This window comes from Hippocampus zosterae, chromosome 20 (genome assembly GCF_025434085.1).
Source record: "Hippocampus zosterae strain Florida chromosome 20, ASM2543408v3, whole genome shotgun sequence".
Taxonomy (NCBI): Eukaryota; Metazoa; Chordata; class Actinopteri; order Syngnathiformes; family Syngnathidae; genus Hippocampus; species Hippocampus zosterae.
Genome location: NC_067470.1, coordinates 5290691 through 5306044, shown reverse-complemented (window position 1 = coordinate 5306044; position 15354 = coordinate 5290691). Strand labels below are relative to the sequence as shown.

Below are 15354 nucleotides of genomic sequence, written 5' to 3'. Positions count from 1 at the left end.
CGATCACAGCCAATTTAACCCATTCACGCACAATCTGACCAGAAGAGACGTGCAAGATGAAGAACGAAGGGGTTGAATAGAAGAAACAGCAACAAAGAGAGCGGTAACCTTGAGCTTCGAAGAGAAACTCAGAGGAATACTTGCGATTTACTCCTCTGACTGATTCATCGACGAGGTCAGAGCTCCCATCTTGTCATCCTCCTCCTCATCTGCTTCTCTCCAAATCTGGAGCCATAAGCTTCGTACGGCAAGGTTGCCAAGACATTGACATATTGGAGCATTCAGCCACTGGCAGCAATCGCTGACACGAAAATGTTCAAACTGTATTCACATGCTGAACAGTGAATAAGCACACCAACACGGTAGGAAGCATCGTGCTGAACAAGACTTATGAAGCCGTTTGTCAGCGAATGGCCACCCTTGGTTCAAACTTAAATGAATGAGAACTGATAGAGAAAAGCGTGGAAAGATTTGCCCATATTTTGCGAGAGAAAAAAAAACATAACTGTGATCTAATATTCTAGTCAACATGTTCTCCAAATTATTATTCATTAGTTTCATTTATTAAGCCATCATATTTGCACAAATTCAAGTGCAAAGCTCACACTCTCACCACAAAGTGAAAAAAAGAAGAAAAAATCACCACCAATTATTGACAGAATGCCCAAAACACAGCCATGTGGAGCCCCATTACTGGACATCATCATGGAGGGGAACCCAAATCAGCCTCACTGTATTCAGCCAATAAAAGACACACTTTATTGCAAACTAGGGCCACCCACTGCAGAGCTGCCGCTGTTCCCCATGTGACCACCCTGATAAAATATTCAGTAAGGAACAGCTCTGACACCTCAGGGCCAGCAGGCTTCACTTACAACCCAATCATTCCGGACAAGGCCGGGGCCGAAACCTTGCCAGCAAGGTTGCTATTTCTCGCTCCTCGCAACACATTTACAACAACAACAACAAAAAAAGAATACAAAAGGGATGCATTCATTTTTAATGAGGTACATTAATTAATAACCCTGACCTGACCCAATTTATAAAGCTGGAGTCCCCGGGTAGGACAGACACAGTTGGAATAATATACTTCTAAAGCTGTTTTTTTCCCGCTTTTTTTAAGTCTGGTGAAAGAGAGGAAAAACAAGAAAGTAAGTAAGATGAAAGAAATCCAACGTTGGATTGATGCACAGTGCAAAAAAAGCACGGATTCCTTAGGACACACAAACACTCTAGAGAAAACCTCTAAAGAGCCAATCACCCCACAATGGCAAACATTCCGGTTGCTATGTAAAAATCCAGCATTTTATTGTCACTTGTCACAACGTCCAAAAACACAAAGCTGGTACCAAAGGGGGAAAATGCACGTGGGGAAAAGGCACTTATCGGATCTATACATATTCTAGATAAGAAAATATTACGAAACTTTATTTTACATACAGCTAAAATGATTGGCTTATGTCATTAAAAAAAAGTTAAATATCAATACTCAAATAAAATTCTTAATATCACAGCATTTGGACTCCTTGCTCGCTTTATATAATTTTTTAAAATTTTTTTATGAATGTTGTATAAAATCAGTCCTATCTTTCCTGTATGCCCCCTGACTTGTTGGTTTCAGGAATAAAACTGCCTCCCTTTCTCAGAGCCCTGATGAAGGCGACTGAGCCTGGCAAGTTGAGTTGGTGATGGGGGAACGTCCTGCCTGTAGGGACCTTTGGATTTCGGCGGATTGGGCGTGGGGGCTTGAGTGTGTTCTCTGCTACTGGTGCTAGAGGGACCTTGTTCAGGAGGTAGACAGGCACTGTTGGCCTCCTGCTCTCTGCGTCTTTGCTCCAGCCTCAGCAACTCCTGAGTCTCCAAGAGGACGCGGGTGTTAAAGTTGGAAGCTCCCAGGTAGCCGTTATGTGATCCGTGGCTGGCGGAGTGACGTGGGTTGTCCTTGGCACCCTGAGAGCCATCTGTCGGTGCGTGGGCCTTGTCCCACACGTCTTGGGACACGTTGCTTGGATTCTTACGTGGCCTAAACAGACAGAGACAGAGAACGAAAATTGGGTTGGGAATCAACTGAGGAGGTATCTGTTGCTCATGTACGTCTTTGGAAAATTCAGCCACGAGCTATGATCGGCAATTGCTTGGTCTTTGAGCTAAAGTGTTAGATCTGTTTTTCCATTTCCATTACAGGTTGCTAAGGAAAAAAAAACACATTAACGCTTCACTGACCTGGTGCAGTCTTTAAAGGCTTTTGATCTCAAAGTGGTGAAGAGGAGGGAAAAAAAGCCGCTTTGAAAAGGTAAAAGTGCGGCAGGCACCCCTCCCCCACAACATTACATATATATATATATATATATATATATATATATATATATATATATATATATATATATATATATATATATATATTATATATATATACATATATATATATATATATATATACACACACACTGTATATAGTAGAACTGTTTTTTTTAATCAAACTGCTAAAGGCTTGTTTTATGCCAGCCTCAAATGTAAGGGATTTAAAATATCATTTTCAGCGCCAAATTGCCGAAGCGAGAGTCGCCATGGAGCCTTCCACTCCAAGTCAGTGACGATGCAGTAGATCACTAGGGACATATTTAGAAAGTCGGTGAAGGGATTAGGATGGATGTCAAGTTGACAACAGGCAGACAACAGTTTGATCCCAGTTTAAATGGTTCACGGGGAGGATTTTGTTTTCTTTTAATAACTGGAAATGCCACTTCATAAATGGTTATATTTTCATGCAGGGCGCAACAGGAGGGACCTCAGCAAAGCATCGTGTGAGATGAGCAACTATTGAATCATGACACTGACAGTGATACGACATGGCAGTGTTTTCACCTGGGGTCATTTTTTTTCCACAGTTGTGTGAAACGTGTCCGGCAATATTTACATTTAGCGGTAACTCGTAGAAACAAAACACTGAAGGCAAAACTTATACCATCGACGTGGTAAACACGATTGTGGACATCTAATATTTCATTTTTTTAAAAATAATGTGCACAATTGCCCCGTTTGAGCAAAGCTCACGAATGCCCCTGTCCAGAGGCCAACATAGCAAACAACTCTGCATGCATGTACACGCAAACAGCTGCAAATGCATTTATGCACTGACCATGTGAAACTCAAGCTGATCATCTTGTTCTCCTCTGCTCGTGTGTGTTTTTATTAGTATATGTAGTAGGCATGTGAGGATAACATGGAGCGGGGGCAGATGTAAGGACAGACTGCGGATCGAGCCGCACCACATGTTCCACATCAGGCTTTTGCTGTCTCCTTGAGCCAACATGCATTTACACCCTGGCTTGGCTTACAGGGCTGCCAACAAAACTCATGAGGGAACTGCTTGTGCGCCTGTCACACAAGGCAGCTATCCACATTTCTGCAATCACAGTTTACTTTTTATAGAAAAATAAAATAAAATTTGAGAAGCTTTTTTTGGAGAGGATGAGCCAAAAAAAAACAAAAAAAACCAAAACATTTTTTCCCACAGGAATGCACTCATGATTGATGCATAAGAGGAGCGCTCTTATCACATCTACTCTTGAGCCAGAATCTGTCACAAAATAGATTAAATTTGCAGACAGAGGGGTTGGGGGCGGGGGGGGAATATATTACTCCAAAGAGAGCGTTAGCTCTAGAGTGACAGAATATAAACACAGCTAGGAACTTGGTTCTCAGGAAAAAACTTGCGGTTGCAGGGTGTTTCTTTTTAACAGCGAGGACAAATCTGAGTTCATGGGAAGGGCATCAGTGCCTGTGCCCGAGCTCACACACACACACATTGTAACGTATAGGTTTTTTAAATTTTGCACAAAATGAGCCAGCCAGTGATGGCCGAGCGGACATTTCATAACTAATTGACATATATATATATATATATATATATATATATATGTGTGTGTGTATATAATATATGCGGGGTTGTTGAGTGGAAGGGTGTGCGGCCTGCCTCCTTTAACCTCCCCGCTGTTAAGAATCTGATCTTAACTACATTCATGTGAGTGTTATGCATGTTGTGTCTCTTTCAAGCTAATCAGCGGTCTCTCTTTCCCCCTAACACACTTGCTCCTCGCCCACCACCGCCTGCCGCCGCTAATCCTGCTTGAACAACAACCCTTCATTAGTGCTCCTGCTATCCTCACATCCCAGACGGCGAGCTAAGCCTGCCTGTCATCAGATATGCAGCTAGCATGGCTTTTTCTGGAAGCTCCTTTGGGATTGGACTTTTTTTTTTTTTTACTTTAAAAGGGAATTCCCGAGGAGAACACATGTCTGAAAATGGGGGAACTGAGGAGAATCGTGGTTTTTAATCTAGGGATGGAAGGCATTTGCCATAGTTTAACACGAAGCCCAAATTCACGCAAGCGCCCACTAAGAGTGTTAAGAGATTATGGTAGGAATGCATATCAAAAGCCACCACAGTCCGTCTTTTATCGCCGGCCAGATGAACTTTCCCAAGAGAAGCGACCGACCGTGGGAGGGGAGCCTGGGAGTCAACTGTCACATCATATGTGATGCCAGCAGATAACACCTATGAAAGGAATGCATGGATTGGTCTGGCCTATACAGAACACATTGATTATGCGTCCATGTGGACCGCAAATCCATATCCGCAGAAGCAAACATGTTTTCATCGACCCAAATGAGACTGTTAAGAGACAGCAATGGAAATGAAAACGGAATGTCATAGGAAAAAAAAAAGATTTGTTTGAGCAAAAGGGAAGAACCGAAGCCAATAAAAGAAAAGTTTCACACAATGTGAATGGATCAGTCACGATGATACAAAAATATCACAGAGTGGAATTTAGCTTTAAATTGCAAGGCATGACATTTGCATCCACAGTGAAATGCTTTGTCGTCTTCCTTGAAAGAAAAAAAACAACTATCAGCCCATGTGACAATTGTCCACATGTCATTTTTAAAGTTGATTTTAAAGTTTACAGACGGACAGAAGAAACTTACCGTGGCAGAGAATTGGACTGTCTCTGGGCTTGGCGGAAACTGCCCCCGTCCTCCTGGTGCTGCTTTTGGACTTGAGACTCCATGGTTACCGAATGGCGCCCACTTTGCATCTCCATCCCGTTACTAGACTATAATCAAAAGAAACAAATCAAGACCCAATCGCTCATACAGCTGAGGCACAGAGCACTTGGCAACGGAAAAAGATCAAGGAGTAGTGAGGAATTACGGCACACAATCTTTTACAATTCAGAGGAGTATGTGATAAATAAAAGTGTGTTTACGTGTGTCTTAATGCGCTGTCTCGATGCCACAGTGTCTCATTGGGATCAATCTTATTCTGAGAGACACTGCTCGAGAGGGCCATTGGAATGATCTAGCCCAGCGGCGCAATACTTAGCCGCATCATTCTGAAAACACATCTAAACTGCAAACAACAGCCACACTCATACCTTTTATGTTCAATTAACACCATTGTGATAGCGTCAATCTAAACCGATTGCTGACATTTTTAAGCATTTTTGTTTTATTTTTTATCAACCTGATAATTTTGCACGTGTCTATGATGCTAAGCCCATCCAATGTATATCCAAAACCTTCAGGTAGTGATGGAGTCTGAAAAGAGAGATGGCTGAAAAAATATGTTAGAAGACGGAAAGGTTGTCAGCAAGGAATTTCACTTCTTGTGAAACGGTTGCCTTTTTTTCCCCCCCATCGCTTGGACAGCTGCAATAACAGCGCAATTACATTTCACTCAACACCAACAGCAGGTCCTTTCCGCAGCATTCAATCGAGCTGAAGCCAATTGGACTCATATGGTTCAAATTTCAGAGCAACAACAGAGTTGAAAAGTCTCTCGGATGTACAAGAAGTGAACAAGAAGAAATCATTTAAACTCGGGCCGAATTGGAAGGGGAAGAAAATTAGTCCGATGCAATGGTCATTTGAGAGGAAGTGGTGGGGAATCTGGACATGGGACTATTGGGGTTAAAACTGAAGGGCTTGAGGTGGATGACGCCATGCCAGGAGAGTTACATGAGAAATAACCTGAAGAGAAAATCTGTCACTTTAATGGCATTAGGTCAGGAAGTCGAATCAAATTAGTGCATGGCCGGCTGGGCCTTGGAATACAGCGCCATATAAAACATGACATTTGTTGAAATCAAATCAAGGAGACCACCATGTTTGTTTCTTATCCAATAAGCTGAAAGATGATGGCACACGCTGATGGATTTCATGTTTTGCCAATGGTGTCAGACAAATAAAGGTGGAAAAGAGGATGTTCCACACCTGTTTCAACACGAGCGGAATCATTTACAGCTATTAAAAATAATAATAATAAAATACGGGACCAGGAAAGCAGCCTTAGGTTCCGAAAAACCTACCGCAAACCAAGCCTCTAGATCTATTTGTCAGATACACCAGGAAAAAATCAGGCATGACTTGAACATAACCACATTGCAAGCAGGTAAACAAAAAAAATCAGAGGCATTTCACTTGCTGGTGGGTAGAATGAATTACAGAAAAACGTGGCAAGGGAAGTGAAATATACTCCCCTGGGAAACACAAAAGAAAAGAAAAAAGAAAAGAAAGGCCAGATGGATTTTTTTCTTTTGAGTCGTGCGACAATGTAGTTGCGTCAATTAATTCAGATCAGTGGTTGGTGGTCCCGGTGATTTGTAGCTTCGGGCAGAGAAACCATCAGATAGGAAGCAGTGTGGTTTGCCGTTTCCTGTTTCTTTTGACCACACGAATGCAAGGTTGGCTCGGCTTTCGACATATCATGATGGAGCTCCTGAAAGGGCACAGCTAAAAGTTGAGAACTTTGTTGTCGCGACGTGTGGAAAGATTTCTCGGATAACAATCCTAGCGATAAATCATTATCAAAAGGGAGTGAATGGACCTGCGACATTCTCTCACTTTGCTCTATCTGTGGGCAAACCGGGATATTAAGTCAAACTTTGTGCAGTAGACATGATTGTCCAGGCAGTGGCAGATATCATGAAGATATATACATAAAAAAAGGGACATGCAGTACAAAGATTTGCCCCATTGAACCAGCATAGTGCTCAGCCTTTTACGTGCGGTCATGCTAACGGCACACAATTACGTAATTTTCTTCCCCAAGAGAGTAAAAGAGACAAACACAAACACTGGAAAGCACTGAGCAATTTATGTTGAACATCTGGAAATCCCCTTTTTCCAAACAGGGGAAAGGAGACGGGAATATAAAAGCAACAACTTGTGTGAGCATCAGCTTGGCAGTTTTATGATGCACGAATTGATCAATATGACGTGAGGCACCATTCACAGATTCTAAGTAATGTTTTTTTTTATATAACATTTTCATTTATGTTTCACGATCAATAAGTCATATCATTACCGTTTATGGAAGGTCGTTCACGTCATGAAACGCAAGTTCAAGTATGTGATCTAAAAGTGGCATATGTGCACAAGCTTTTTGAATATTTTAAGACTCGTGAGAACCAACCTGCAGGAGCACTGCCTTTGTGAATCTTGTTCAGGCGGGATGAAAATAGCAGGAAAGGGGACAAATAAAACACACTTCAGGCTGGCCCAGTATCTTATTACGACCGGAATAACGAGGGCATGCTCAACAGTGTCAACAATCACAAGCAATTAGGAGCTCAGACGCCGAGAGAAAAATGTGGAGACTGCTTAGTGCTGTACAAACAGATAGTATCTCACTTTGACAGTGAGCATGGGAAGAAAGAGATTAGGAATGTGATTGGGAAAGATATCTACTTTCAGATTTAACCGAGATTTTGAGCTAACATGGATGCAAATCCGGAGCAAATACATTTTGTCGTTTCCGTGTGGGTGAGGGATCACCGGCGGTATGTTTTTCAAGCTCATAGAAACATTTTACGTCGGAAATACAGACTGGACCAATGCCAAAATGAGTGATGTTTTGATGATGCATACTTAAAATATAATGACACCTCTCAAGGCCCAATCAAGGTTCTGCTTTTATTTTTTCTTCTGATTAGCTAAAATGTGTTTCCTAACCACTGAATATTTTTGTTTGTGTGGACACAAACTCACCCGAGACGGATGGAGGCCGTAGGACTGCGGATGGATGTCATCGTCCTGCTTCGCCTGCTGGAACTCGTGCCTCAGCCTTTGTATCCGGTCATGGTTACTCGGAGCCGTCTGACTGCTGGGAGCAAAGCAAACTGTTTTCAGTCCGATGTGTGCTTACACATTTACATTTAAATTTAAAAGTGCCATTGTTTATATTGTTTATGTTAAAATTCATGAAGCTGACTCAGCTTTCCCCCCCACACGGTCAAGACAAGCCCAATCATGGTTTTCTGACCTTGCCATAAGAGGGCACCGCTTGTGCTTTTTTTTTTTTCCGGAAGTAAGATTGCGAGCTTTTTTGGCATGCTGTCATTAAACACTGTGCAAAACCTTCCCCGACATTAAAGGGCTTTGAGAGGCCATTCAATAAGAATCAATGGCCTTTCCTTCAGCTTAATCAGGCTCCCCTTTTATCACCAGCTACAGAGGCGGTGCATGACAAAACACATAATTATGATGGGAAAGCCAGCTTGCCTTGCTTGCGTGCATGCAAACAAAAGGGATGAAAATGACAAAAGGTGAGGAATTTCTGCAGTAATATAAGGTGAGCCAAGGAACGGGAGATAAAAGTAGAAGGGGGGGACAGGGGTGCTTTGCTTTGCTGCAGAGTGAAAAACAGTGAAAGGTTAAACAAGAGCATGTGAGAGAAAAGAAAAACGCAGTTCATCAGAACAAAGGCCGACATCAGCGGGGAGATTAAAAAAAACAAAAACAAGTGTGAATGTGAACTGAGGACCTGCAGCGCTGTTATCGTACACGTCTTCGAAAGCGACACTTACGGGGCATGGGGGGTGCGCAAATCAGTGGTGCAAGCCATTGTTTATTTGGGTACGGAGAACTCTGATGACAGATGGCCGATGATAATAAGCGCTTGGACGTACAGCCAATCAAGCATCACGAAAAGCACAATAGGCCGCACGTCGACGGTGCAGCGATTTTGTTAGCTGGCCTAAGTAGGACTTGGTGGCTAAAAAAATCAATTGTATTAGTTATACCCCATTTGCTTGCGATGGTTCATGTGAAAAGCAGCGCAGGAAGCATACACTTTATACGGTTGTTGCAATTAAGTGGTTCACTAGAGTGAGAGGAAGCTAATGCTTTCATTATGTGAAAAGCTGCTCATTAGAAAATCAATGGCTTTCATCCGCTAATATCTTCCTACATCATTTTTGTAATTTCACTGGTTCGTCCTTCGCCGAAATCTGACAAAACAAATCACATTCTTAAGTCAGCGGAATGCACCACGTTTTCATAGATTTTCAACTAACCCAGTCAAATGTTCAGCCATAATTGGACATTAGACTGCAGAATTGGGTGCAGAGAGAGGTCACTCGCATAGAAAAGTTCGTAGAGAACGCCAGTAGAACATCGTTGCAATAAAGACGCAGGCGATGATGGCCTTTGACAAGACATGATGGCATGGGCCTCGGCAATATCCGCAATACTTGTAGGAGCTTCTTTCTCCGCTGGGCGGTACTAAATTAGTTTCATTCTTGAAAAAAAACATTTGATGAAGAAAAGGGTTGCATTAAATCCTGCAACCCAGTGCTAGACCAGCTTGATGTAAGACTGGGAGTCAAAAGAATGACTATTTTATCTCCCAAATCTTTTTTTTTTTTAAATGATGTAATCGATCAGCTCCGCTACACATGCACCGACGTTAAATTTCCCAGTTCTCCGCATGCTTCTATAATGGGCTTTTACATCAGCAGATGTGATGCGTGAAAGCAAATGTGAATGAGCCCTGGATTAGTCCAATTCAAGTCATTTGTTTTTGCACAAGACAAAAGGTCACTTGTATAAAATTACTAATGCCTACATGCACATTTCCGCAATGTGATCCAAAAGACCGACAGGACTTTCGCCATTGCCTGACACTGCTCACCTTTTTTTGGAAATGAGAGAAGGTCAACAGTGTGCCACACAAGCCTCGTGGCCACCATTGTTCCTTTTGCTTGTTCACTTGTATACTCAATGTCAGCAGTTGACTTGGCCATGGTACGTCTGAATATATTTAAATATCCACCCACTTTCCCCCCTGTATGTGCTCCCCTTGATACATTTGTTTTGTATGAAAGGCGCCCAAGTATCAATAGTCAAGATATTTATTGTCATGTTGATCACAAAAAAAAATCATCAAATTCATATGAACTCGTGAAATGTATCCGTTGATGAATGCAGCTTTGTGACGAGCTGCTGCGTTTACATATGTCGCGCTTCCATCCCACCTGTGTTTTTTAACCTGAACTGTTGACAGAGGTCATGAGCCCTCGAAAGCCGCTTTTGGGGTCGGGGGGTGTCGGGGTTCTGGATGCCCGTCGGTGTAATAGTCATCCTTTGATCCGGGAGGATTAGGCAGATGTCTCCGACACCACGGTCAGGACTTAAAGCAAGGATGCAAACAACGCCACAGTGCCTGCATTCATTTCTGACATGTGCTGACTCTCAGTCTGACCCATAAACACTCACACACGAGCTAATAAATGAGTAATCGAAAAAGAAAGAACACAACATAGGTCACATGAGCATATGCGTGTCAGAGTTTAGGAACAGATTTAATTACAAGTATCAAATTTCAAGGAAAGGAAAAGCGTTGCCTGACTTTCTGTTGTCATTTACAGCAAAAGAAGCCGGTATGGCTTCAAAATGCAATGTTATCTGAAAACTGTTGATTGCAATTCTTAGCATTATTTTTATTTATTTTTGATAACTTTGTATCTCAGTGCAGCAGATGATGGGACGGACCTGTTCAGCCGGCGCCCTCTGGCAATCTTGCGTCAAGTCTAAGGCTAAGCTCATCTTTCTTTCATCGCACCCTAGACTAACATTTAATTCAAAGAAAGAATGAGTTCTTTAGGAAGGGTGACGGACCGCCACCGAGACGTCCCGTGATGGCAGAAAGACGATTAGATCTACAAATGCATTTGGTCATTTTTTATAAGAATGGAGATGAAATGTCTTATTATTCTTCAGGGAAAATTTGCAAACCGGGAATTTGAATAGAAAAGATGATTTGATGTATTTTGCACTTCCATATTACTTGTCTTCATGTTCCAAAAGCAATCTGATCAGAGATGTTTACTTTCTCTCTCTTTTCTTTGGTGTCCCTTCGTGTCATTTGTCATTTCTAAATGCCTAAGCCATCGTTTGCAGGGATAGGTCATGAATTCACGTCAGCCCATCACCCCTCCTCCCCATCCGCTCCCTCCAGCTTGGTAAGAGACAGCTGCAGGCTGGACAAAGGCCTAATAACACCCCGGATTTGTCAGGCTATGACTTGACCAATGTACCCATGTGACTGATGTACCGGCAATGGGCCTCGGCAGCTAAAATACCCTCCTCTGAGAAGAGACTGCTGCTGTTGAGCTATTAATGGTTGCCTGTGTGTGTGCATGAGGGGGTCCTTGAGGGGATGCGAGCCCAAATCATGGTCCTCGGCGGCTGGGTAACATGAGGCATTCGTTTGCAAAAATATTGCATGGACACTTGCGACACTTTTTATTACAGCAGGAATTCGCATTCTCTACTCAAGACCAAACTACGCAATTTAATTCCTCCTAATGTTAAAAATAGATCAAGTATTGTCATAACGAGACAATCAATATCACATTTTTCAATTACTATCCTCAGTAAAATGCCATACAAAAAAACTGAACTGCAGTTTTGAGTGGTGACCCAAAAGGTCATTTTCCATTTGCTTTGCTCAGTTTTTGGCATCAGATCATTCCTTTCTTTCTATTTTTTTTGTTTACAAAGAATTATAAAACTTAGTTCTGCCTGGATGGAAAACTCTGGAGGCTAAGAACAAGGACATTATGATGAGAATCTGAGACCAATAAAGCTGTCATTACACAAGAACACAAAGGGTCTAAGACAACCGAGTTCACCCTAATTTACTTTCATATTCTTAAAAAAAATAAACTAAACATTGAATTGCTCAGAAAATATTTCATTTGAAACCCGTCTCATCTCGGTTATTCCTATAGATCCATGACTGAATGTGTTGATTATCAAAAAGGATGAAAGGAAAACTGCATTCTCATTTTATCATTGTCCTCTGCCCGATTACTGAAGCATGGGACACCATCCCAGTTCGATTGTCAAAAGTAAAAACAAGCAAAGAACAACCCAAAACTAAATCAGTCATATTGAAACAGAAATAAATAAACATACAAATCGGCGATACAGAGAAGATAAGAGCCTTCAAGCAGGTTTATGTGAGGTTCACACTCAGCTGTTTGAACACTGCCGCCCACTTGACTTTTCACATTTCCAAACTGAAACTCCCACATCTTCCAGCTTGCCGTGAGTTGGGATTCCCGCAGGCAAGCATAATGTCGTTTTAGCAATGTGTGGCTATGCCAGTGCAGGAGTCGGACGGCAGACAAACGGAGGGAGGGAATGGTGGACAATTCTGGAAAGCATTTGGTTGCTGGGATGTTTCCAAACAAATATATATTATTCTCAGAAAACTCTGTCATTAAGTCCCGTTAGCATACCAAAAGTCTGTGCCAGCCATCCGCATCAAAGTCTGTGTTCGTGCTACGGACGATCAGATAAAAAAAGCCTTTTAGTATTCAGAAGAAATGTCAAACAACTTTGGTTAGATGATCTTCCCAAACTATGTCAATCGTCTTGGAGCCATGCGTGATTCAGTACATGTAATGGTGGGCTGACAAAGCAGTTTGACAAGCAGAAAATTAGTCTGCACTTACTTACTCTGATTTCATGGCTGACCAGTTCCTTCTGCACATGAGCATTACAGCGATCCTTTTTGAACAAAATAGGTTTTCTCAGATGTCTACCGTAACTATTTTAAAATGTTATGAGCTAAAAGACATTGGCGTCGACATAATGCTGCAAAACTCCCACGGAGTAATGCAAGAGGCGCAGTTTTACATTTTTAAGACAGTCGACATGGGGACGGACTAATAGTATTGATTTTGGAAAAACAAAAGAAAATGTACTAAGGTTTGGACATACAAATTGTGCACCTGACCGTGACGATTTGCAGCTGGGCATGCATGGCTTGTTCGGTTATGTTGCATGTCATGTAAATAAGATTCCTTTTCTCCCAAGGTTGTGATGTAGACAAACAAACCCTGAATGTTAGGGTGGCTCGTATAGAATTTCACCTAGCATCACTGGTCAACGGTGTAGTCATTGAAAGGAGCCTTTCGAACCTAACAAGCAAGTATCCTGTCTATTAAAAGGGCACAAAGGTCCCAGAGGTTCCATCAAGAATGTCTACAATTGTAAAGTACCTCATTTACTCGAGCACAATACCAGACATGGGTCAATGCGGAGCTACTCTTCCCTTTCTAAATGTCACTGACTCGCAGTCTGCAGGTGAACCTGGAGCCAACGCAGAATCATTTGTATTTGCAGGCCAATACACGCACAGCCGTGGCCACTGCTCCCTCTTTATATAATTAAAGAAAGAGGCACAGGGGAATTCTTGTCAGAGCACAGCAAGGGTCAGGGCCACTTTAAACAACAGAAATATTGATAGTAATAAACCAGAATTAAAAAGATGGAGCAAAATGGCTTCCTTGTTCCTGGCACAGCTGGTCCCAGCTTTTAGCAGTGATGACTTGAAGAGGATGAGGGTGGGGGCTGTTTGTGGGAGGTACAGAGTAGGACAGCGGGGAAAAGGGAGAAGAGGGGCGGCCCGCTCAACCACCAATTGGTTGTCTGCGTTGTCCGCGCCATTACTTTATCAAGTCTTGGAGCATTCATCTTAAAGACAAAATTAGGAAAGAGGAAGGAGGCCAGAGATCAAAGTTCCTGACCCTTAATAATGGCAACCTAGACACATGAACAGAGGGGGAAAATATGGCTGGCGGCATGATTTCAATATGGACTGTCAATTTTGCGTAATAATCAATGGAAGATTCAAAAGGTCGGCATATGCTGACAGATGGGGCGACTGAACCAGGAAGGTTCAAAAGAGGTTGAAAAGAGGACAAGTCAACAATTGGAACTTCAGAAGACTTCCCTGGTGGTCACATATCACTTGAAGTGATTGTGCGCCCAGTCACCGAATTGGCGACAACCTGGTTTTTCAAATTTAGGACAATTTTGACTTTTACTGTCATGTGATTTTCCATATTCTTCTGCATTAACAATGTGCGGTTAAATAACAACAACAACAAAAGACATTACTTGTTACATTCAGTTCCGTTTTGTGCCCATTAAAGTTAAGATATCATTAAAATATAAACATTTTTCACCGGGACTCTAAACAGAAAATGGATGGAATCCACTTCAAAAACTATATTTGTTGTATTTTTATTCTATTTCGCTCACAAATGTGATCCGCACAAACGTTCACGCACCAAAATACCAAAGGCACCCATGGACTCAAGGCATTTCTGACAGCTCACAATGTCACAGTGAATAAATGCGCCCACGACACAATCTCCCATCAGTATCGGAAGGTTAACATACGTTAATGGGTCTTCAACCCTTGACCCTGGCATTCATGACATCATTATCAACCCCACCAGACATAGTGTTGACCTGTCACTGCTATGATCTATGGCTCTAATGGCGCTCTGTCTTAATGAAGCCCTAATGCTGCCTTCAACTGTTGAGGCCGCAGCGAGTCCTGGCTTTTCGGCACTCAATTATCAACTTGAATATGCATTCATCATCTTTTACCAGGCACCCATCAGTCAAAAGCCTCGGTGACATCCGTTCAAGCCTAAATATAATACCCTCTTTGTATGCACTGCAACTTCCAGTAAAGACACACAAATAGTCACATATTCGATTCACATGATCCAGACTGACGGTTTTCACTTCCCTTGTGACCAAAATGGCATTAAGTAGCCCCGCCAGTCGATATCTCTGCACGTCTTGATCAATGGCATTTTTAAATATCAACTGGTTTACATGAATACACTTTGAGTCGAGGAAGGCAGTCAGAACACAGCCTCATCATGTAATATTACAAAGAAGCTCGATTGAAAAAGCTTGACAAAGCCAGTAATGAACTCCCAAGGCTCTGCCGTACTGTAGCAGGGTCAAAAATTGCTATTGCGCAGTGACATACACTTGCCTATATAATAATAATACTTGGACAAATGTTTACACTGTGTGTATGTATGCAAATAGATATTTATACAGTGTGCTTCTTCTCCTTGCTTTTTAAACCATGAAGCATCACAGGAGCCCCCCTCCCCCCCAACCCACAAAAAAAGCCCAGTGTCGCCAGTTCCGGGACCATGAACTGGCGAGTCTTTGGCAAGACTATGTGGG

The 15354-nt window shown here is 42.2% G+C and overlaps 1 protein-coding gene across 7 annotated transcripts in view; it reads right to left on the bottom strand.

Moving 5' to 3' along the window:
• Positions 1-983: 983 nt before the first annotated feature.
• LOC127593336 (partitioning defective 3 homolog) overlaps positions 984-15354 on the bottom strand; it is a 170165-nt gene continuing 155794 nt past the window's right edge. For 6 of the 7 annotated variants that reach the window (XM_052054707.1, XM_052054705.1, XM_052054709.1 and 3 more), the window contains 3 exons: positions 8053-8167; positions 4990-5117; positions 984-2023 (listed from right to left, as the gene is read on the bottom strand). In XM_052054707.1, the coding sequence (XP_051910667.1) occupies positions 1618-2023; positions 4990-5117; positions 8053-8167 (649 nt within the window). In that variant the 3' untranslated portion in view covers positions 984-1617. The remainder of the gene's footprint in view (positions 2024-4989; positions 5118-8052; positions 8168-15354) is intronic. The other variant, XM_052054708.1, reaches the window with a different exon arrangement.